At 38.6% G+C, this 24,497-nt stretch overlaps 2 protein-coding genes across 2 annotated transcripts in view; both read left to right on the top strand.

Moving 5' to 3' along the window:
* The window catches only part of MAPK11 (mitogen-activated protein kinase 11), a 30,677-nt gene extending 15,166 nt beyond the window's left edge, over positions 1 to 15,511 (top strand). The window contains exons 4-12 of the mRNA XM_066550679.1: positions 195 to 306; positions 2,608 to 2,637; positions 2,770 to 2,817; positions 5,153 to 5,267; positions 5,391 to 5,462; positions 7,054 to 7,133; positions 9,914 to 9,992; positions 11,370 to 11,543; positions 14,838 to 15,511. Of these exons, the coding sequence (XP_066406776.1) occupies positions 195 to 306; positions 2,608 to 2,637; positions 2,770 to 2,817; positions 5,153 to 5,267; positions 5,391 to 5,462; positions 7,054 to 7,133; positions 9,914 to 9,992; positions 11,370 to 11,543; positions 14,838 to 14,911 (784 nt within the window). The 3' untranslated portion in view covers positions 14,912 to 15,511. The remainder of the gene's footprint in view (positions 1 to 194; positions 307 to 2,607; positions 2,638 to 2,769; positions 2,818 to 5,152; positions 5,268 to 5,390; positions 5,463 to 7,053; positions 7,134 to 9,913; positions 9,993 to 11,369; positions 11,544 to 14,837) is intronic.
* Positions 15,512 to 24,139: 8,628 nt separating this feature from the next.
* MAPK12 (mitogen-activated protein kinase 12) overlaps positions 24,140 to 24,497 on the top strand; it is a 33,879-nt gene continuing 33,521 nt past the window's right edge. The window contains exon 1 of the mRNA XM_066550680.1: positions 24,140 to 24,255. Coding sequence (XP_066406777.1) covers positions 24,140 to 24,255 — 116 coding nt within the window. The remainder of the gene's footprint in view (positions 24,256 to 24,497) is intronic.

Below are 24,497 nucleotides of genomic sequence, written 5' to 3' on the forward strand. Positions count from 1 at the left end.
TTTCTTTTTAATTATATTAAGTCTCATAGTAGTGATTGCATTATTAGTACTCGCAGCTGATTTAAAGGACATAAAATGTGTTAATAGTGGAAAAGTTTTATAGTGGAAAAGGAACTTCCATGGCCTGTATGGATACTCTTCTGGAAGAATTTTCTGCATTGTGGTTTTTTTTTCCCACTTCTGTATTTTCACAGATATCTTGTGACAAATTTAATGGGTGCTGACCTGAATAACATTGTGAAGTGCCAGAAGTTAACAGATGATCATATACAGTTTCTCATCTATCAGTTACTTCGAGGTCTTAAGGTACTGTCTGAGTCCTGGAATCCAAATGTTGTAGTGATAAATCAGCAATCTAAATGTTGTAAGGACTGGATGGTTGCAATGAGCATACTTAAAACACTTTTTTTTTTTTTAATGTTTTAAAAGTGCACAAATAGCAATCATTTATCAATTATCAGATAATTTTTCTAACCAGAAATAAACCCACAAGCCTGCCAATGTTTACATGCACAATACATGTGAATACTCCCCTTGAAAGTTAACTTTAGATCATTTTAGGTCTATTTCAGTTCCTATTGCAGGACAATAACATGCTATGTATTGTTCTTTATCCATTTCATATTCTTCAGAATTTTTGAGGCACTATATAGTGCCTCAAAAATTCTGAAGAATATGAAATGGATAAAGAACAATATGGAAACAATATGAATGGATAAAGAACAATATGGAAAGTAACTCACATTTGTGCTTTGAAAGATGTGAGGCACTTTGAAAAACCACAGTTCTGATTTTTGTAGAGCATCACATTGGTGAAGAGATTACCAAGTTAGTTGTGTCCTTTGGGAAATATTGGGGAGTAGAAATTTATCCCAGCAATGTACGATGCTGCACACAATCACTTAGGATTTAGTGTGCCTGTAAAGTCATTATTTCCTTTAATCATATCAGTTAAAATTTATACACTTTAATAACACAGGAAATTGGCAATGAATCTACAGCAAAATTTTTTTCCAAAAGAAATCAAAATATGTATATTTTTGTGCTGATGTTTAATAGGTAAGTGTCTATAAACAGAAGATGTAGGTAATGCTTCCCATTACTAGGTCGTAAACTTTTTCTCAGATCAGTACGGATTTTCCCAAAATAAAAGCAAACAGAAGAGAGAGGTTAGCAGCTTTGCTTGCTAACTTAACAGTAATTGATATTTTAGACATGGAAAATAATATGTGTTTGAAAGCAAGCCATGGTAAATACTGGCTCTGAAATATACTTATGTACATGATTTTCAGCAAGTCACCTTGTGCCTGAGACAGTAATTCTTATTCATGCATGCAGGTTCCATCAATTTAAGTACAGATTTTAGTGAATAAAAATTGCACAACTGAGCCCTTAATTGCTTTGTCTCATTTACGTGAGTTAATAGCTTAGTTAGGAAGATGGATTCTGGCATTAATTATCCTGCTTGTGGTTTTGAATATAAGTCTATGTTGTGTCAAAGCTAAATAATAGTAAGAATTGTGTTCTAAGTGAATATTAATTTCAGAAAAGCACTCAGGTGCATTTCTGGCTCTGTTTCAAAGGGGAGAGGTTGTTGGTAGCTCCTCTCTTCTGGAATTGAAATTCTCCTGAAATTCTCATGTCTCATTAGCAAAAGAACATTTGATCCTGTGTATGACTGCTTGGTGGCACCAGGAAAGGCTGCTGTGGTTGTCTCAGCAGAGTAGGGACACAGTTCCTTCTGTTGATAGCAGTGTTTTGGCTTCCTCTTCATTCAGCTGCTGTGAGGAACATTGAGAGGTGGCCCTGCCTTCTGATAAACAGTTCTTAGGTCTGGAACATGAAGAATGCCCTTGTGTTCTCTTTGGGTTTTCCCAGTTGCTATAGATTTTTTGTGTATAATCCCTTCCCCTAAAACAGGTGAATTCACCTCTAGAGAATAGAATGTTTTCAAGGCCCTGCTCATGCTGGTTGATAAGATCATAGATAAACTTGCTGTTAATCCTAACTGGAGAACAATAGTCAATGAGAGAGTAAGCTGTTCTAATTTTTTTTATTTTAAATGTTTTATGTAAAATAGCAGACACAAAAAATAGCCACTGAAATACCACTTTGCAAGTGAACCTGAAGTAATGCTGTGGCTTAGGTGGGTATTTTGGTCACTGACCTGTCCCAGAGTGCAGGTGGCTGCTTTCACACACATCAGTGTTCACAGTATGGGAAGGTGACTTACATCCTGTAGGAGTCAACCATGCTGCTCCCTAGGCCACTGATTTCACTAGCCACAGCTGATCAACATCCAGGGAAGGCTGGAACAAATTCCAAATTGGTAAGAGACTTTATACAGAAGAATCACTGTGAGTGCTGCCTCTCATGGTAGAATCTAGTCTTCATGGTTACCTTTCTTGAAATATCCAATTCTGGATAAGACAAAACAGGGAGGTTTTGAAGTTTGACATACCTCTGATCTGTAAACATCGTATGACGTAAATATTTTCTGTATATAAAACAGTCAGTCTCAGAAGCAAAAAAACAAGTCAAGTGGCTTTGACCTCCCTTCACCTCTAACTTCAAATCTTACCCTTTTTGTTTTGTTTTGTTTCACAGTATATTCACTCAGCTGGAATCATCCATCGGGTGAGTTCAGTCTTTGAGGTAATGAAAATGAATGGGGTGTGTCCCTCTGCATCAAATGTGTTGCTAAGACATAGTTACAATATATTTTAAAAGGCTGAACTAGTACTCAACTAATTCATTGTTCTGCTACAGGACCTGAAGCCCAGTAACCTAGCTGTAAACGAAGACTGTGAACTGAGGGTGGGTATCATGCTGTTGTAACAGTGTTGTAAAAACTCTCAATATGACAGTTTTCTAAGAAAATGTTAGTTACCATTTTTATGGCTCATTCCATTAATTTCAACTGTTTGCTATTTGCCCATTTCTGTGAACATGTGTTTTCTCCCAATAATATGTATTTGTTAATATGTATATTCCTAATATGAATACAAATATCTTTGCAAAATCCCTATGTACCCCACAGATGGTACATAGATAATAGTTTGACCCCTGAGTGAGTACTTAACTGAGGATATCTTGAGAGTCTGGCCTGTGATATGTGTCTGCATCTGCCATGTATAGATGAAGCCTTGTAACAACTTTCATTGTTGTATCTATAGAACATCCAAGCTAAATTAAATAATGGTGGCAACAAATATTACCAGTTATTATTAATATTACCAGTATTACCAGTTACAGGCAGTAAGAAAAACAAACAAAAATCCCCAACTAACCAAAAAGAACCCTATAATCCTTGCTTCCCAAATGCTATTTTGATGTACACCTCTATATAAATACAACTCTTGGTGTGTCTGTGTGATATCATACTGCATAGTAATATGAGACTCTGGAGAAGGAAAAGATGTCTTTTAGCTTTCTAAGCCTTTAAGCTTAAGAATGAGAAGTTAAACATTTCTCCATGACAGCCAGAAACATCTTTATTCCTCTTTCTAAGACTCTGATGTAATCACTTTGTCCCAGCTGCAAGGGATTTAAGAAAAGACTCCAAATACCACAAGATCAGCAAAAAGCCACAATAATGAGTAAGAGCAGTGCAGTTAGGTTCCTGCACTAATCCGGATCTGTGGTGAGAAAGTGTAGGTCCTGTTTGATATCTCTTTAATGTCTTCATGCATGTATGTTCAGCATCTGTGAAATTTTGTGGGTCATCTGTGTTTGATCATGTACTTTAAAATGTGTACTGCATTTTTGTACTGGAAGTAAAGGAGACTTTTTCTGTTTTTTTCTATTATTATGAAATCTGTGCAGCTCCCTGTCTAGCATTTGTTACACTGCTCTCTGCTTTGTTTATATTTTTAGCTTTACTTCCTCAAATTATTTTTAATAGGACAAACTAGTGGATATTTCCAAGTACTAACAAAAAGGAAATAGAAGCAAAAAGAAGGAAAGTGTGCGTGCATGCACATTTGGTGGAAGGGATCAGCTGTTAAGGAAAAATATTGCCAAAATCCTTATAAAAATAAGGGCATTAGTGTTTGAGTTTCATGCCATTATTTCTGCTTGTTTGCCTCATGCATTTTTCTTCACTTACTTAAAAAATAAATTATGCTTTTCAACTGTACTGGAAGTAAAGATGTTAATTATTTATATCTTAATATTTTTCTTTAGGATTTTTATATCTTTTAATTGGATTATAACTGAGAATTTTGAATTATACTCTTGAAATTTTCTTATTCCCTGTGAAAAGGATTAGCCATCAGCTTAATAAATAATCCTGGATCTCATCACAGGAAATACTCAATGATCTTACTCACATTTCTATGTGAAGAGATGTTGGCTAGCTCAGGTGACTGACAACAGCACTGAGGCTCAGGTGGTACCTTTCCAAGGCAGTCTCTCTTAGAGCTAGGGTGGCACATAGACTAACCAGAGAATAGAACAGAAAGCAAGGAAATGAGCTGGGAAAGTTCAGTTGAAATAACTTCTCATCAATGTAAACTTAGCAAGGGAAAGCATCTGGAGGGGAACACTTTGCAATCAAGCCTCTGTGTACATAAACAGAGCTCGTTTGTTTTGGTGGTCAAGTTCTACTGAAAACAAATGGGATGTGATTTAAATTTACATTGTTACACAGGATATACATTTCTCACCTAGTGGCATCAGGATTCATCTACTTAAATCAGTGTGATTTAAGTAGATGCTCAGACATAAGAAAATTAGACAACAGAAATTCTGCACATATGTTATCAGCTTATTTGGCCTTTAAATGGCCACTGGCACTTGCTGTTAGCATTTTACACAAACACTCCCAGCTGATAATATTTCATTTTTTATAGCAACAGTGTTTATTTTTAGTAAATTAATGTCAGTGGAAAATTGAACCTAAGGCAAAATATAGAGTCTGCCTTGTAGAACAAAGCACCAGGTTCATTACAGTGGAAATATCTTTATGCAGCACCAGAGGCTGCACAGATACAGCAGGAGAACAGATGAACTCGTCTGCAGAGTGCTGCTGTTTGACTTCACTGATAGCAAGGGACTACAGAAAACTCAGTAATGAGTAATGGGAAAATCAGGACCTATAACAAAAGTGAAAGGGGTTTTAAAAAATTATTATTTTATTTTTATTCTGTAGATTTTAGACTTTGGTTTAGCTCGTCAAACTGATGATGAAATGACTGGATATGTTGCAACAAGATGGTACAGAGCTCCAGAAATTATGTTAAACTGGATGCACTACAATCAAACAGGTAAACTGTGAAGGCTTGTATTTTGCTACAGCTGGATGTAGTGATAGTTTTAAACCAAGAAGCAGCTGTGTTTAAGGATCTCTTTGATTCATTGTGCACATTTCTGTCTCTGTTTTTTGGCAGTTGACATATGGTCGGTTGGATGTATCATGGCAGAGCTATTGAAGGGAAAGGCTCTATTTCCAGGAAATGATTGTATCCTTAATATAAAACTTAAGATTGAACTAAAAGAATACTCTAATTCTTCCTGGTTTTTTTCCTAAGGACTTGAGTGTTTCTATGGACATGGTTTTGAGGTAACAAACTTGTAAAAGAATAAACAATTTGCTAATCTTTCAGTTCAGTGTATATGACAACTGAATATGAAACCCACTGGTAGGATAAAAACCAGTAACAGATGTTCTTAAACAACAAAATGTTACATTTATTCTTTTGTGTATCTGTGTTTAAATAATAACCTAGTTACAACAGGGTAGATTTCCTCCATGTGTGGATCTTATTGAAATAACATACACTAAAACTGAAGCTGAGTAAAGGCATCATTTTTTCATCAGCTAATATGATTGAACAGAATAGAAATGCTTTTAGGCTGAAAGTTCTGGAAAATGCAAATGAGTTAACTTTTAATAATAAGTGAATTAATATCTCTGTTCTGTCCTGTTATATTAAAAGAAGCCAGTAGTTCCAGAAATGCTACAGCAGCAACAAAGCCCTTTCTCTTCTGCAGCACTGTGCTGTGGTCCCTGATGGAGCATCAGGGATTTCCACTGGCGTTTCCTGTGCTGGCAGGAGCAAAAAAGAGATGTTTCTGAGGAGAGCAGTAAAATAATAAAAGGAAACTTAAGAAAAACATAATAAGGAATGAGGAACCAAGCTTTTATTATGAGAAACAAGAGCACATTCTTCTGTATTTACATTTCTTGCTACTCTGAAACCCCTCCAAAAACAAACACTTCTGCTGGTACTTAGCTGTTGCTGGGTGCAAAGAATTATGACTTTAGAATTGCCTGAGATAATATTAAGAGAGCTGAGACCAAGTCTCCCCACTGACCTTTCTGTTGTGCTCAGCATCTTTAGGCTCTATTGTAACCACAGGCATTCTCTAGGTACATCATCATCAGGACATGACTTGTCCTCAGACTGTTTGATTACATGATATGTTGGTATTGAACAAATCAATAAATATAGTTCACAAGAAATAAGATTTTTTTGTTATAAAATATTGTCTACAACTATATGATTATATCAATTTAAATAAAGCTGTAAAATAATCTTGAGTCTCTACAAAAAAATGTAATATACTTTACAGGTCCTAGGTGACAATGAGAAATTAACGTTTTCAAGGGTTTTAATCTTGAGACATATATAAAACAAATTTTTAAAGGTGCCAGATTATAACTTTTCACTTGCCAGTCTTCGGATTAGTAATTTAGGCCTATGAGCTTAAAATAGCCTATCATATTAAACTGATCTTTAGAAATCCCTCAGATCACTGAAACATAAATATGCTATTAATATTAAGCTGAAGAATGTATTAAATTTGGAACTAGGACAGAAAAGCAATATTTTTCATGCAGCTGACATACCTGACAAGTTAATATAATACAGTAGAGAATTTGGTACTCCAGGACAAGGCTTAAGCAGGTATGAATTGATATCCTTCCATGAGCTGTGGGGTAATTGTCTTGCTGAATTGTTTTAAGCATCTTAGTTACATGCATGGAAGCTCATTAATTGTCTAAACCCAGAAGGACTGTGTGCTGTTCATTTCCCTGAAATTATGCAGATATTGATCAACTGAAGAGAATAATGGAAGTTGTGGGCACACCCAGTTCAGAACTTTTGAAGAAGATATCATCAGAACATGTGAGTTCACAGCTTCATTCAGTTAACTGCCTTCCTGTCATTCCTTCTCTAACTGGCATTGTATGTCACTGTCTGTGTTACATGGACACTCTGATTTGGAAATGAGCCAATACCTTAAAATTATCTCTGGTTTTTGCTGCTAGAATGCCACCGTTCAAAAAATATGCTTTTGAAGGCATCCAGATGCCTTGACTGTCACCTAGATAAATTTTGGTACTTGTTCTCAGGTACTCAGTTTTTGCAAAGAGTTAAGAAATTAGTCCCAATGATCTTTTAAAGTGCTTATAATTAAATTATTCTTATAATTTAAAAAATTAAAACTGGTGTTCAGCTCAGAGCAATATATTGTTGTTATTAAATCTGATGATCTGATGTCTCTGTAATTTGTATGCTTTCCATTGTTGTAAGGTTTCTAAACACAGATATATCCAAATCAAAAAATGTCTGCTCTGCATGAGTGCTCTATTTAGTACCTAATTTGAAAATTGTATTTATTCATCTTTCTAAGTGGTTGCGTGATGTCCAATTTCTTGATAATATTCATAGTTAAAAGTGGGCTTTTTAACTTTCCACGTGACTTCTTTAAATAGCAATCTAGTAAATGACCAATTTCCCCTTAATTTCTCTGCTAAAGTGACACTTCAAAGATTCATTATAAGCAGTAACTGTGGATAGCCAGATGTAGTATTGTTTGGTAAAGGCAGGTGATGGGCACAGTGTAAGAGTTCAGATAAACACCAGCACACAGATACCTCTTAAGCTGCAGCTGTTTTCTTAAACCTCTTCTGTATACACCTCAGACTAATACCAATGGCTGTTCCTCAGCTTGTGTAAATATTGATGGGTTTCCTTTGACCTTGCTAATGAAGGTTAAGTAAGCAGGAGCGGTCAGAGAGCCAGAGCAGCCCTGTATTTTTGGAAGGTCCAAGCATAATGAAACCTCATCATCACAGGCCAATACACAGTCCCAGAGGTTTTGGGTACCCAGCACCTAGGAATGGCTGGGGCAGGAGGCTAACTAAGCATCCATCCTTTTGCCAGAGACTTCATCAACCAACAAATCTAAGACTGTGCTGTCCTAAGCATAGGTCCTTGTATAGTCTCATAGGTCCTTTTGTAGCCTTCATGTGCTGTTAAGATCCTACAGGTTTTGCTGTAACACATTCTCAGTAGAGTATATAAATGTGTTATTTTTCCACTACTAGTGAGCTTTTTGATCATGAGAGTAACACCTTAAATACTTCCTGGAAATAGTACATGCTTTGTTCTTTTAATTTCTTGTGTTTCAGAGCATAGCTCAGTGAGGTACAGGAATCCTGAAATTATTTTATTTGGGCTAATTATACCTTTAGAGCACAGGCAGACCACAAAAACCAGGTTAATGAATGAGAGTGCTGCTAGGTCACCTCTGGGCTGCTGCTGCCTGATTAGAGGAGCAATGTCAAATGAGATGCATACCTTGCTTGGAGGTAATTGCCAGCTGCAAGGGAGTTTCTTCATTCTAGTTCTTCTTTACCATGTAGTTTGGCCTTATTGTTTAAGGTATTTCTTAATGCAGTTTGCAGACATGGACAATTTTTTAACATTCCTGTAACAGCAATGTCAGAGATTTGCTGAAATACCAAGTCTATTTTCAGTTATAAGTAGAGGATTAAAGAACTGGAAACTAAAAGATCAACCTCCTTGGATGCTTCAGCACAAGTTACTGAGGTGTTTGTTGGTGTTTCATGTTAATATGAGTTTAAATGGTAATTGTATTTCAGAATAATTTAATCATTGGGATTTTCCTGGTCAGGTTTCTGTGATGAGTATATAAGCAGAGGGGACAGGCTAGTAAGTCCACTTTGATAGGTCTGTTTTGCTTTCAAAGGATATGGGCAAGGTTGGAGGTAATTTTCACTGCATCTTATTCAGTCAGGTTAGGATTAGTTGTTGATTAGTTGCTGTTTTCCATGGGCCAAGGATGCTTAGTTAGCCTTCTGCAGATAGTGTCCTTCTGACAGGACTGCCAATTCCTGAGAGACATCTCTGTAACACAAACATGTTTTAAAACGGTTAGGGTTTGTCCAAAGACCAGATGAGGTTTTTCATGGATTTAGGGAATAGCCACCTGCTCCTTTTTTGACAATTCCTTTTCAGAATTCCCTGTTCTGTCTGAACCAAATATGCAACCTCTTCTCTTGCCAACCTACCTACCTCAGCCTAAAAATTTGTAGCTCATGTACTGTCAGGCTGACATTTGTTTGCCTATATCCAGGCAGGCTTTTACTAGCTGAGTTTGAATTAACCTTTCACAGCCACAGTGAAAAGGCAAGCTCTTAAATTCTGTTAAACATCTGAAAATCCATTCACATGGAGTAGCAGAATTTCTTCTTTGGTTAGTGAAGCTACATCTCACCAGAGAAGAGAGAGGAGGAAAGGCTGCAGATTGAATTATACCACTTTGCTGAGGGTAACTGAAAGATGATTTAGGCTGCATTTTCTGATTGAGCATTACATGCATGTGTTTTCTGGGGATATACTGCAATGAACCAGTAAGCACAGGTGAAAACTAAAGTGCTAACACTGAAGCCTTAAACCAAAATGTACCTGCTTAAAACTCTCTTGCTTACTGTCCATTATACAGGGGTGAGTGCTTGAAACAAGGTCATTATGGTTTTATGTAAAAAGGATTTCCCATGTAAGAAACATAAAAATATAGTGTCTGGTTTTTTAGAGCTGATGTGGTTACTGTTGAGCAAAATTTAACCCTTATCATAAGTATATTAACTTATTTCTAGGCAAGAAAATACATCGAATCTCTTCCACATATGCCTCAGCAGGATTTGAAAGCAGTGTTTCGTGGTGCCAATCCATTAGGTAAGAAAATCAGACTGACACAGATAAAATTTTTCACTAACATAGGGACTCAAGCATTCCTTGTGTTCCTTGCTGTACGATTCCATATAATAATAATAATACTCAGAACAGTGAGAAAAGCATTGCTTAACCTTTCATCCTGAGACTGTTTTCCCATTATGAAGCCTGTGTCTTTTTGTTTCTGATGGAGATTACAGGAACCTCCTAAAGGGAAATGGTCCATAGATGAAAAGCAAAAGCCAGCTGTAGATAGCAGAAATAAATAAAAATGTCATGGGGTCTAGATTAGAGACATCATTTCTGGCTCAGGAAGGCCATGAGCTGTAAATTGCTGGCAAGCAGAAGAATACACCAGGAAGTATAGCTGTTTGAATGACCCTTTGAGTATTATTTCCTAGGAATATATGAGCCATTGTTGGACACAGGATACTGGGCTAAGGCAGACCTTTGATTGGATTCTGTGATTGTTTTTCTGTATAATCAATTGGTTCTGCCTGTGCAAAAGAGATGTTTCTGTGAACTTTTTCTTGGTACATAAAAAGAAGACATTTGAGTCATCAGAGTAATCTCACTGCAGTACCAGGTCAGTTCCATCAAGTGCACATTAAAGGAAAGTATTGTGAGTTAAAATGGTTTGGATTCATTTTGTGTATTAATACAAATTTTATTCTTGCAAATACAAGTAGTTTGGAACGCTTTCATATTAAAAAATGGGATTTATTTGCCTGAAGTACATGACAGCATGCTACATATTGATAGCATAAAGGCAAATTAATGCCAATGCTTATATGAAAGCAGTGAAAAAATAGTATTTGAAGTAGTTATAATTTCCATTAAAAAAACTCATTTCAGCCATACAAATACAACTCTTTCTTATTTCTATAAGATATTTGAAGTATACTGCAAATGTCAACTTTAGACATATTTTGTTTATGCTGAGTCCTGTGAAGTGGCTTTGGGGTTTTCCTCTGATCGTTTCATTGGTGCAGCTTATTAGAAGTGTAATCTCACACTTTATTATTCACAAGTTACTTAGCTTGGTCCTGATCAGTGCAAACTTAAGCACACAAAGCACAACACAGGATATTACCTTATGACCACACACAGATCTTTTTAGAATTAAGTCCTTGGATATCTGAAGAGGTGAATCAGATCTCCATTTGACTATACTGAGTCTTGGTGCATGCCACAAGCAAACCAGAATCTCCTTCAGCTCTCTTTTGTACTCACAGCACAAAGTCTTCAAAACTTACTTGTTATGTTGCCTAAATTTTGCCAGTAATATTAGTTGTGTTTAAGATGAGTGAGAATAGATGGTTTCTTTTATTTCCTCATGGTCTCTTCTGGCTCTGAACTACATTTCTGGTTTTGCCTTAGCTGTAGATCTTCTTGAGAAGATGCTGATTTTAGACAGCGATAAGAGGATCACTGCATCGGAAGCGCTCGCGCATCCCTACTTTGTGCAGTATCACGACCCGGATGATGAACCTGAGGCCGAGCTCTACGACGAGTCCATAGAGAACAAGGAGCGAACCATCGATGAATGGAAAGGTATCAGAACTGCATGCACTGCTTAAGACATGTAGCAGAAGATAGCCTTACTTAAATAACAGTTTCCCTCCATTTCTAGCTAGAGGAATTTGAACTTTTAAGCCTCAGGCAAACAAGTTCATATGTGTGCTTGTGGGAGTGGACAGGCATAAAAGCTTCTATTTCCTCTCTGGATTTTGCCCACTCCCCCCCTTCTATCATCTCCTTACTAGATTCCCTGTAGCAGTGAAAGCTTAACTAAAAGCTGATGCTAGCTACCAGGTAATTACACATTCTGTTTTGCTTTTAGTTTTCTAGGTCAGATCCCCAGGTGAAGTAACTGTCCTGGGGGAGTGACACTACTTGGGATTCTGGTCTAGTTCTGACCAGAACCAGAAAGTAATATTATCCACATAGATATGTATTTTGTTAATAATTCTTTAGATAGCAAAGGAATTTGGATTAATAACTACACCATACTATTGGTCCTGTTTGAGATGATACTTGATTTTACTTGGGAGTGACACCCCAAAACCTTTCTTTGATAAATACTGCAACAACCTTCCATGCTTGCAACACAATCATATTGCACTGCAGTATCACAGAAGTAAGGTGGCTCAACATTAGACTGCAAGGACACTGAAAAGTACAGTCCAGTTTCACCACTGTATAATGAGGACATATTCTAAAAATTCCTTACTAGAGATATTAAATTGAGAATAATGTTGTAGAAAACTAATTGTTTCTGGTTTTCAATAAAGGTCTTTCCTTGGCTTAAGACGAAATATGTCTTCCATAAAATAAATTTTCTTTTGTTTCTCTTTGTATTTTCTGTAACTTTTACTTGGGAAAGATTCGATAAAAATGTATTAGCATAGTGGTTAGGTTTATGATGAAGAATACTCCCTTGTCTTACTCATGCCCATCCACTTGTGCCATGTTTTATCCTGGGCATTACAGGGGAGAAAGCAAACTGTCTGCAGCAAATGTATCTTAAAGAAAGATAATAGTGGGGCCATGGCTCTCTCTACAATAAATCTACCTCCTAGAGCCCTGGAAAGGCTTTTGTAGAAGCTGACTGTGTCTGTACAAACAAGGAGGATTGACTGGCATCACTTAGTCCTTACGCATGCTCTCCTTTGCCAAACCTGGCAGCCTACAGAAGCGCCCATACATCTTCTTTGTTGAGAGCTGCCTTCATTTGCTGCTGTACTTAGGAGTGGATGATTTTATTTTCTGCTGCTTTTTCAGTTGTCTGAGTCTTTAACAGGAAAGTTTAACAATTTCTGAGTCATGAAGCGGATTTCTGCTTGTGATGAAACTCCACTGAAATTATTTCAGCAACAATCTTAACAGCTTAACACTTTCTAAACTGAAATGAGGACATGAAGGTGAAATCTCTTGGAAGGGCAGTATCATATTATTTATCATTGCATTTTTCATGTATCATTTTTTACATCATTGACCTTGATGGAACTACAGGTCCAATTCCTTCTTTATTCAGGTTTAAAAAAAGGTGTGAGAGAAAAATCTCCAAACTTGCACAGCAGGTTTGCTGCTTTTCCTTCTTCCCTCTGGCTGTATTTTTATCTTGGGGAATAAACTTTTTATTTTCAAATACTGCATGTGCCATATTTAAGTAAGGTGAGATAAAATGTTTGTAGTGTTGATGAAATATTGACCCAATTTCTCAAGATGTGGTTGGCATGTTTCTGCTCTTTTTCTGTTCAAGTTTAAAATCAGTGGTGCCTGATCTCAGGGGACTGAGCACCAAAGTAAAATGAGATTTCAGGCACTTTGTCTTATACATTATGCACTTCAGAGTTTTTTTGGCCTCCATTGCACACTGCTGAAGCTCACTACCCAAGCTCATAGATTTCTTACTGACATGTTTAATCAGTTAGAAAATATTTCAAAATCTTAGAGGCCAAGAGTATGCTATTCAGAGTTGAATGCTATACATTCTCTCCTTACATGTTGCTCTAGTAGCACATATCTCTGCTGGGTAGGTGCAGTGAGAAGTAGATAAAGAACTTCATGAACATAAACCACACAGCCAGTGGGTAAAGAATTTCATGAACATAAACCACACAGCCAGTAAGAATAATTTATAATACAGTTCCTGGTGTGTGATTTGTGAGGACACTGGCTTCTCCAAGTTCAGTCAGCTGTAGCTGCTCCCTGGCTGCCTGTAATTCTATGTAATAGTCATATGTCAGTCACTCAAAGTAACCTAACAAATCCTCCAGTGCCTGGAGTTCTACACACAGAGTTTCCTTCACAGAAATCCCTCACTGAAACTGTGTACACAGTGGTCCAGCACAACACAACCAGAACATAAGCAGGATTCAATACCAAGATTTTTTACATATTTTTTAACTCCTAGGTACATTTGCAGGCATAGCAGCTGCCTCAGACAGAGTTACGTAATAAAAAAGCTAATAGGCATGAGTTTGATATGATTTAAAGATCACTGTTTGGAAAACAGAAGTTGAAGTAATGCCAATACCTGAAGTTAGCCATATGCAAACAGGATTTAGTCCTTAAAAAGCAGCATCTAGTTTGAGAAAATACAAAAGAGGTAGCCACTGACAACATATTCCATTAATGTTCACGGCAGAAAACAGGACATGACTGTTAGCATGAAAAGATAAAGGGTTATTCCCAAAGCAGAGTAACATAGCAAGTAACCCATGTTTCTAGCTATTGATGAATATAGAATTTGCTGATGAAAGCTGTTACATGCATCTAAGACAAAAAGAAAAATTGTTTCAGAGTATCATAAAATAAGGTCAGCTACAGTAAAACATTTTTAAAAACCAAACAAACAAACAAAAAAAAACCCACCAAACCAGGATCCTGAGGAATTAGCACAGAATTGCAAATGATCTATAATTGTAGGCAACTGACTAAGAGATGATAAAGAATGTTTTCCACAGTTAAAAGTGTACATTTTAAAACCTATCTAGGTATTTCTAAAGTTTCCATTTTCCATTACATATTGTCATGTATTACATTTTGGCAGGTCATCTGACAGCATAATTGATGTTTTCATTTCAGGGCCTGTGTGTTTTAGTAATTAGTTCAAGGGGACAGTCATGTTGTACAATAACAGTATTTGTGAGTCTAATTTGTAATCTGGGGTTAAGAGAAGGATTCCTAGTGAATTCAGTCTATTTTTGGATCTGGATGCTAGAGAGGCTGGAAATGCAAACTACAGGTCATGTGTATCTGTAGAACTGTTTTATCTGGAATATTTTTATTTTGGAGAAAATATCACCTAATTCTTCTCTCTTCCTTACACCCCCTCTACAGAACTTACCTATGAAGAAGTGAATAGTTTTAAACCACCCGACTTAAAAATGGACAGCCTGGAGATAGAACAGTGAATACAGGCAGCTCTGTCTTGCCTTGCTGCACTATGAAGACTGTTAAAATATAACCATACAATTTAACCTGTGGTCAGACATACATTTTACTATCCAAAGATGTTGGAGGAGATGTGGAAAAACAGATGCATTAAACAGAAGCCAGATGTCTGGTTTGGGTGGGGGTGTTTTATGCCTTGTAATATGAATGTATTCCCAACTCACAAAGGGTGGTAAAGAACTGCTTCATTCTGACAAAATTATGCACTGAGTTCTGTCAAGCTATGTGTTCTGCATGTTTCATTTTATCAGTTGTATTGCCAAAATAAAGGTGACCTTTTAAGTTAATTTTAAAGTTGTACATTTAAAGCATGAATGTATACAAACATAAACAAGACGTCCATACAAGCAATCCTTTTCTTTTTTGGTGGCATTTTATCTGTCTGGTTTCGTACTATTTATAGTTAGTGCCTTTATGAAGAGAGGGCGTGGTAGCGAGATAGACAGAATATGCATATGTAGTCATATCTGTGGTGGTCTTACACATGTACTGGATGTCTCTCAAGCAATCTTAACACCAGTTGAAAGTCAGTAAAAATAAATCTTTCTCTTCTCTTGCCATTTAAGTGTCTGTTCTCATTATTTTCCACCTCTGTTTTTCAATCTGCACAATACCCATTTGTGAGACAGTTTTACTTCCTGGTATATTCCCCACCATGCCATTGCTGGACTCTTGGTGAATTTGCCTGGGTTTACAGGAAGGTGCCTTGAAGGTACTGCAGCAGAGCTCTGTAGACTTCTGCAAGCCTGCAAGCTTCAGCAAAGGCTGTCAGAGATGGCAGTGCAGGAGTGCTCAGTTCAGTTCACAGCTTTGAATTAAATATTCCACATTGTCTTTTTTTTTTTTTTTTCACAAAATCCTTGGGAAAGTAATCTAATAATTGCCATTGGAAGACATGACAAAACAAGGAGATTCAAGAATTTGACACATTCTCATTGGAGTTTCTTTTTAAGCAAAATTTTAAAGGTTTTCTGACTCTTAAAAGTTGGAAAATTAAATTTAAAAATTGCAGGATACATCAGATACCGAGATTTTTTAAAGAATCAAATTTATCTGATTACTCCATTATACTGTCTACAGGAACATAACATGCATAATACTGTGACAGGAATATCCTTTTGGCACAAGGCCTCTTGTATTGTATTAGCTGTGTCTTTGTACACACTTGTGATTCACAGCTGTCTAATGTTTAATTTGTGTCTTGTTCTTGCTCTGTCAGAGTCTTATTTTAGAGGTGGCTTTTTATAATATTTAGGTTTTCTGAAACTTTTGTCATTAATATTCAATTGTATAGCAGTCATATAAGGTAATGGATTCTACTGCATTTACTTTCCTCTGTATTTTTTCTATGTAAAAAGAAAGGCTTTTTCTTAATAAACAGATTTAAAAACAAAAACTCAAGTCCAAGAACTTTGCTTATTTCAAAAATAGAAATAGACATTCCATCTAGAAAATATGTTTCTAATTTATGGACTAAGTGATAGACTGTTTTGGCAATGTTGACCAGTTATCCAATACTTGCATCCAATGAAATGCAGCCACTTCTATTCAACTTCCCCCAGGGCATGTTAATCTGAAAGTAAATGCCTGCATGATTTCTTGTGTCTCCGTTGAAGTGCTGTCAGCCATTGTTACTTTGGCTTCCTATGAAGCTGGATGAGACTTGTAATGATCGTGCAATGACTGAATTTCATGCTGACTAAAACAGGAGAAAAAGTTCTACATCTTTAAACTATTTGTCTAACTACATAACGAAAATATTCACTTAGTTATATATCTTAAACATTTTTTTAATTTGTTTGTTTGCCAGTTAAAAGTAACTTAGTGCTTTATTTTCTCTGAAATCTGATCTTGAGTTTACAAGCCTATTTGGCAGCTCCATTTCAGTTGGAAGGGCAAAGATGAAGTAAAGAGATTGCACAAGAACTTTTTGTGTCCAACGATAATTAATTTATTATGGGGTTTGTCCCTTCATTTGTTAAATCTAGTTTCCTGGCTCTGAGGGTGTCCATTGTGAAATGCTTCAAAGGATGCATAAAACTGGTTATCATAGCTCTGCCACTTGAGGTAGAAGGAAAGTTTTATGTTGCTTCCAAAATTTCTTCTGGCAACTCTGAATCTTTCTCTGAATATTTTCTCTGACATTCGGAGATGCAGGTTTTTTCTAGGAGATAAATTATGTAGGAAGAACATGGTCATAGCTGCATTTAAACTAATTGAAGGTGACAGTAATGGCCAACAATTGCTCAGCCCTTTTTAATGAATTACCATCAAAACCTGTAAATCATCTCATTTTAATGTCAAGAAAAACAGTAGGGAGATAGACATCTTTTTCCTAGATGTGCAAAATGAAGGTAATTATTTAGACCTCAAAAACCAATAATTAAAGTATTTTTCTAGAGTAGGTAACTAGCTCCCTTGTGGCAATCCAACAGGAGACTATAATTTGATAACTTTATCAGTTTACAACAGCAGGAGAGAGTAATTGGAAAGCCAGTACCCCAATGGGACAGAAAGGTGGGAGGCTTAGCACTAACAATGCTTATCATTTGAACACAGATGGAAGAAAACATTTATCTACCAACTCAAACAGGCAGATGGAGGTAAATATAGAGGAGTGAGGGCTTTGTCAGGCTTGGTGAGGCAGATGGCTTAAAAGTAAATTTAAAAAAGTAAATATAAAGCTTTTATAAAAAATATTTGCTAAAAATGTCATTAATGAAGGCATTGATAGCATGGCCCAAATGTTATTTGCAAAACTTGTAGTGGTTCCTGCTTAAAGAGTGGGGGTTTAATCTCCAGACAGCACTGTTAGTTTCAGTAGCACATTTGTGCCTTTGTAGGTGCCCTATACATTGCATTTATGCTTCAGGAGAGCAGTGTAGGTTTTAGCCCACACTAAATTAGGGTACTGTCATCCCTGGCCACCTGCAAAGCACAGAGGGGAAGGAGGAGCATGGCTGGGCTTTGCTCATGGAGGAGGCAGCTCGGGCTTCTAGTGGGGAGAACACAGCTGTCCAAGGGCTTTCTCTGGTCAATTACCGACATTGTTAGCAATTTACTTTTAATCTGAATTTATTTAATTTCAGCTTTCAGTCACAAGAGCTTGTTATTCGTCCACCTAGTGAATTGAAATCACTTCTAGTATTTATTATCTCACTCTAATCAGGGTTAGTGCAGCCCCAAGTCTAGTAATTTTATCATCACTGGCATCAAAAGTTCTTGCAAAAGGAAAATCTTTTGCATGCATCTCAGTCTTTTGTCTTTTGACATGCCTAAGTATACACAACACTTTTAGAATCTGCAACTTTATTTTTTAAGCTCTTTACCTCATCAGCACTGAAACCCAGCAACAGGAAATTGATACGACACAGCCAAAGCAGACAGGAATAGAAAACCTTTAATCTACAATGGACCAATGGAAAGAGAAACCAAGGATAGTTTAGAGGAAAAGGACTGTTTTAGAAGATATCATGTGCCATACCCTGAAGATACAAAGTGGCTACTTGAGTCTGAAATAGCAGGGTTACTAATAAGTTCAAAAATTTATTGGGGGGGGGGGGGGGGGGGATTAGGAAATTAGGTAATCGATACTGATACTGAAATTAGGTAATCGATACTGATATATTAAAATAAATACACCATTATCAATAGGTAGAGTCATTATTTAGACAGCATTGTTGCAGAATTCCAGGTCGTGCTCTGGGTGGTTTTTTTTGATATGGTATACCAGATGAAAGCAAGAGGGAAGGAGGGTCAGTGTGCTGCAGGATCTGACACAGCGAGCTCACCCTAAGGGTCAGGAGGGGAACAGCCCTCTCAAGGACAAAATGTTGGCAGCAAAAGAAACTTTGACAGAGGTTGGAAGCAGTCAATACAAAAGTTACTTCCTTCCTTTCTTCCTGTCACATGTGCTCCTGGATCATAACAAGAAAACAGACCTCCACATTCCCCACTCCTGGGACCTGGTCAAAGATGAATGTGTCCAAAAAGTACAGTACAGAGCTGCCAGCATAAATTACTTAAGTATCCTTTGCTATATCTGTAAATTACTGACTTGGCCCCAGAATCCCTGACAGATGAGCAGTGGTAAAGATTTAGCTCTCATGAAAAGAGAATTTCACTGTAAATTGAGTAAACTATGTCTTTTGTCAGCAGCAGAAAGGAATTCAACCTCGACAAGATCAGTCTCCTTAGGAATTAACAGCAACACTTCACTTTGCTTTAAAAGCAGCTGCTCTTTTGTCACACATTGCTGCTACTGCTGCTAGTATTTATGGATGCAAACACTGGTTCTTAGAAATCAGCACATTTGCACAAGTGAGAGTACCAAGTGTCATTAATTTATGAGTCTGGGTAAGGGGTTTTAAGGCACTAGTACCAAGAGATTTAGAAAGCTACATTAGTGTTGCTGCCACTGCCCTTCTTTCTGCTATAAAATAAAATATTGAACTGATACACCTAAAAGGGTCTACATTTTCACTACAAGGAGGGAATATATTGTGAGCTTTCTGTGTGAACACTGATCTTCCAACCAATCTGATACTTAATCCATTAGACCAGAAATTTCAACATAATGAGCGAAACTCTTCAATTAGGCTTCCATCTTGCAGACATACAAATGCTTCATTTTGCACTCCCATAGTCCCCCAGCTCCAATTATTGTCACATATTAAGATGTGTACCATAGCACAGAGGTTTTAGCTAGTCCTTTTAGGTTCCAATTTAATCACAAGTAATAGTGAACACAGCAGTAATACTGAATCACAGTTGCAGCTCTGAGACAACTATACACTAAATCTGCCATAACTGGCAGCCTCCACTGAGCAACACTTTGTTCCTTATAGAGTAACATCCTGTGGATTAGCACCCAGATAATATATGCCTATTTTATATTAGAGCCTGATTGCTCTAATCAAGAACCTGTAGTTAAATTACATTCTGTGCAAAAATTACATACAGTACTCCCGTCCTGCCCAGCTCTCTCATTAGGTGGAGGTGGAAACAAAGAAAACTAAGACAGCATTGGCAAGGATGGGTAAGATGGGGGAAAGAATGCCATGATGGTTTGGGTGATTTAACAGGAGATGTGCACAAATATGCAGGGACAAATGAGTAAAGCTATCCATCAGTGATATCCATTAATGCTCCTTTCATATGATTTTTGCATGGAGGTTGGGAAACTCTTCAAGAGTTTTTTTTTTTGCATTGTAGACTATAGCATCTCATACAATTCTGTAAACAATCTGTGATAGTTTAAAAATTAAACTCCTTCAGTCTATTGTAGGAGAGGATCTTTTGGTGGATTCTGAGGAGAGAAAGTTAGGAGAGTGTTAGAAGTAGTTGATTTCTATATAGCTGTCTACTACTCTCTACAACTGGCCTCTCTTCCTCCACCAACCTCCAGCAAGCAGGGATAATGGAGTAGAACATAGTTACTTAGTAAGTTCTCATTTGACCTCTTGAAAAAATGTAATGTATAGTTTGAATTATTTTTTAATATAAAAAAGCACTTAGGTGTGTATGTTTATTTATTCCTTTCTGCTGATGGCTTAGTGACCTTGCAATATGGCAAGGCCCCCCAGGAGGGCTACATGTCACAGAAACTGGAACTGAAACACCCTGCTCATTGGGCAGAGAGACAAAATCAGAAAAGTTGCAAAATAGTTGGCAGTGACTCCACTGGGGAAGGGTGGGGACAAAATAGCAGAGGAGTATTTTCCGATTAAAACTGAGATTTTTTTAATTACTATTTTTAAAGTTTTACTTCTTGATGTAATAAATAGAATGAACTTACTCCCTCCATGGCAACAAGTCCAAGTAAGGCACAGAGTATTTTTTGAAGGTGGACATATAGAAAGCTTCTTAAAAAATAATAATATTCTAGGAATCAGCTTTTGACAATTCAGCAAGATTTTATATTTATTGACATTTAAGGTATGTTTTACACAGCCAAATTATTCATATGTGAATTAGTGTTTCAAGAATAAAATGATCATATGACAGACAGACATATTACCAGGCAGAAAGGTGGGAAGATGTTTGATTCTTCAAAGGACTTTGTATGATCTCCTTTCCTCCACAATATCAGTGCCTGGACTGGAGATCAGTGCCAGTCCCCTCTCCCTGCTCACACTGACACACTCCTGCACCCAGGGCCCAGCAGCTCAACCCACAGCTGAGCTCCTGACAAACAGGGCTGTGCCATTTTGTCATCTCCAAGTGACAGCTTGTGGTGAGCAGCTTTGCCATCAAACTCTCTCACCAGACTTCATACATGTAGGATTTCTCAGGAAAACATGGTTAGATTTCTCATTGCTTGCTTGTAGAGCTTCTGCTCCAGCACCAAAGCTTCTCTTCCTGGCTGAAGAGAAATTGAGCTCTCAGTTATCAGAGGGATTAGAAAGAGTACTGAAAGAATAAGAATACTGTACCCATCTCATCTACCTCATATGCTTTGCAGCTGATGGCAACCATCCAGCACATCAAAAGTTGGCTCTGAAAAAAAAAACCCACCACATTCTGATACCTCTTAAATCATCCCTTTTTGGGATGAGCATTAGAAAAGTGCAATTTTTGCATCATTTATGCTTTTTTTTTGTTAATGATGTTTGAAGATCCCTTTTTTTCTATTAACTTTACAATAAATGTATGCCAGAAGAAGAAATATCTGATAGCACTCTTTTTAAAATCCACCCTGTCAAGCACACACTGCCCAGAATAAGATGTGGCTGTAGCATCTATCAGTCAGTCCCCTGGCAACAAACTGTCCTTGGGAAAACACATCACCATGTATCCAGCTGAGCCTAGCAAGATGCAGAGACTCGTGCAGTTTGTGACATTGCTGTAAGATCTACCAGCTGTGGATGGACCCAAGTTTCTTGACTCATTCCCTTCATAGACATTTTGAATGGTTTATTAGACAAAGCTTCCCTTGTTATGACAGTGCTGATTTCCTCATCTTTTCGGTAAGTTTACCATCTCATGTCCTGCATGTGTGACCTGGTGGGGAAAGGTGGTCTTATATTTGACCTACACAGCTACTTCATCCATCTAGAGCAAAGTATGCCTAAATACTTACTGAAGGAAAAACATGGGAAAACCAGCAATGGATAACTTTGTCAATTTAAAATGTTTTTTAAAAGTTGCTCTGTAATATTTTCAGCTTCTGCACAAGAGTGAACTTCTCTTGATGCTAAGTTAGTACTTTTATCTACTGTATCAAAATAATTTAATTTCTGCCTTGATGAAAAGCAAGCAGTAAAAAAGTATCACTTTGTCACAACTGGATAAAGGAAAAGTAAGTGAGGGATAACAAGCAGAACTTATCCTCTCTATTCTAGAAACATATATAATGCTAATTATAAGTAATTTAACTATTGGATTAGCTCAAAATGAGAGAAAGCTGTTGTATCCTTCACCTTACCTGTACCACATTTCACACCAGCCAACACCTGAATGGCAGACATCATAGAAGGGATGTCAGAAATTAAAAAATAATCTCCTGGGGCAGTGGATTTTTAAAAGTAAACATCTACCATTAATTTGACACGTCTCACAAGCCTCATGTTAACTGCTAAATGCCAGAAGGTTGCTCTCCATTCTCACTAAACCAGAGATTGGAACAGGTCAGTGGAGAGCAGTGCTGAACACAGGGCTGGCAGCTGGAAGGTTGTGCTGTTCCTGTACCCCAAGAGGAGCAAGGGCAGGGTGGCTCTCCACATTTGGTAGCCAGGCACCAAAAGGGCTGGGCCCATGGCAACTACCAAAATGGCATTGGGAGCCATGAAACTTGTTCAGATTGCTCCTTTAGAGCTAAACCACAAACTGAACTCTAGTGACAGCAAATCTGAATTATCTAACCTCAGCAACATTGCTCAGGGGTGAAGTCAAACAAAACAAAGGCTTTGTCAGACCCTAAAGGACAAGAATTTTAATTATATTCACACAGGGAATGTTAGCGTTCAGAAACACATAATCCCAAGAATGATTATATGTAGGTGCTTTTATTGAAGAGCTCTGGGTGTCAGGGGCTACCAAACCAAATCTGACTCCACCATGGGTTTGGGATGAACATGTTTTTATATTCTATCGTTATATAACTTTCATGTTCATTATTAAACTTATATTGTTCTATTGTATACATAGATTTCAGCCAAGCATGGCTCCTCGTGGCCCCCCTTAAATTTCTAACATAGTTTCTCATGATTCTTCTTATGATTATACAATAATTATATTTAATTACTAAACAAACATCACATCTAACGATTATATCATTTATCATACTGCTTACACAGGTGCAATGATCTGGCAAAACACAAAGCCTAACATTTTCAGAGTCTATCTTTAACATTTTCCAGGGCCCCACTATCAGGAACACATAAAACATATTTTAAACCAGGTCTTTGCCTTATACGTGTTGCTGGCCCAGGCCTATTTACTATAGAGCTACTGAGAGGGTTGCTCTTGTCCATACTCCAGCATTGCAATCATTTCAAGCCACTGCTGCAACAGTTCCATTCCACTTCACTTCAGTCATGCACAAGACCACTTGCTCTGAGCACCTGAACCAAGTGTGGGTTGGTTCTTTATTTAACTCTATGAAATATTGTTGTAACTTGTGGTCTGAGCCTGGAACGATCTGGGGACCCCAGCTGTTCACCGCAGGGCAGAGGCCATACAAAAGCTCACGTTTGGACTCCCAGCTCTGTCAGCTGCAGCCTCTCGTGCTTTATAACACGTCGATGCAGCAGCCGATGGCACCTCACCGGAACCTGAGCACAAAGGCAAAACAGGTCCTGCATTAGGGGGACCCGCGGCGGGGAAGAGCCGGCCGGGAGGGGTTTGGTCCGCACTGCAAGGGCTCGCTCGGACAGCGAGAGCCTCGGCACCTGCCTCCCTGGCCGGGCGCGCTCCGCCGCCGCCGGGACACCGCGCCCTTCGCGCCCCGGCCTCGGCTGCCGGGCTGGGGGGGAGGCAGGGCGCTGCCGGGCCGGTGTGGATGCCGGTGCCGGTCCCCGGGGTGAGCCCCGGCGGCGGGCGGTGCTGCCGGCGGGGCTGCGCGGGGCGGGCGCGGGCGGCGCCGCTCGCTGAGGCCCGGCCCCTCAGCGCAGCCCGGCTCGGCGGCGCCGGCCGCTCCCCCGGCCCGGGCTCTTTGTCGGCGCGAGCCGGCGGGGGTCGGCAGCGCCATGTCCTCCCCCAAGAATGGCTTCTACCGGCAGGAGATCACCAAGACCCTCTGGGAAGTGCGGGACCGCTACCGGGACCTGCAGCCGGTGGGGTCTGGCGCCTACGGAGCCGTGTGGTGAGCGGGGCGGCGGGGGCGGGCGGCGGGGGCGGCGGCCTCTGTCCCGGCCCGGGGGATGCAGCCGGGGCCAGCCCTCTGGCGCGTTGCTCCGTGCCAACTTTTCCCGGTTGTTGTCCGGACCCGGGCTGGCCCCGCCCGGTGCCGCCGGCCCCGCGGGTGCAGAGGAGCGGCCCCGCTGTTCACCTGGCCGCCCCGGGCCGGGCTGCTCGGCCGGGGGAATCCGACCCGGGCGCCTTCCG

Source organism: Molothrus aeneus, chromosome 5 (genome assembly GCF_037042795.1).
Source record: "Molothrus aeneus isolate 106 chromosome 5, BPBGC_Maene_1.0, whole genome shotgun sequence".
NCBI lineage: Eukaryota > Metazoa > Chordata > Aves > Passeriformes > Icteridae > Molothrus > Molothrus aeneus.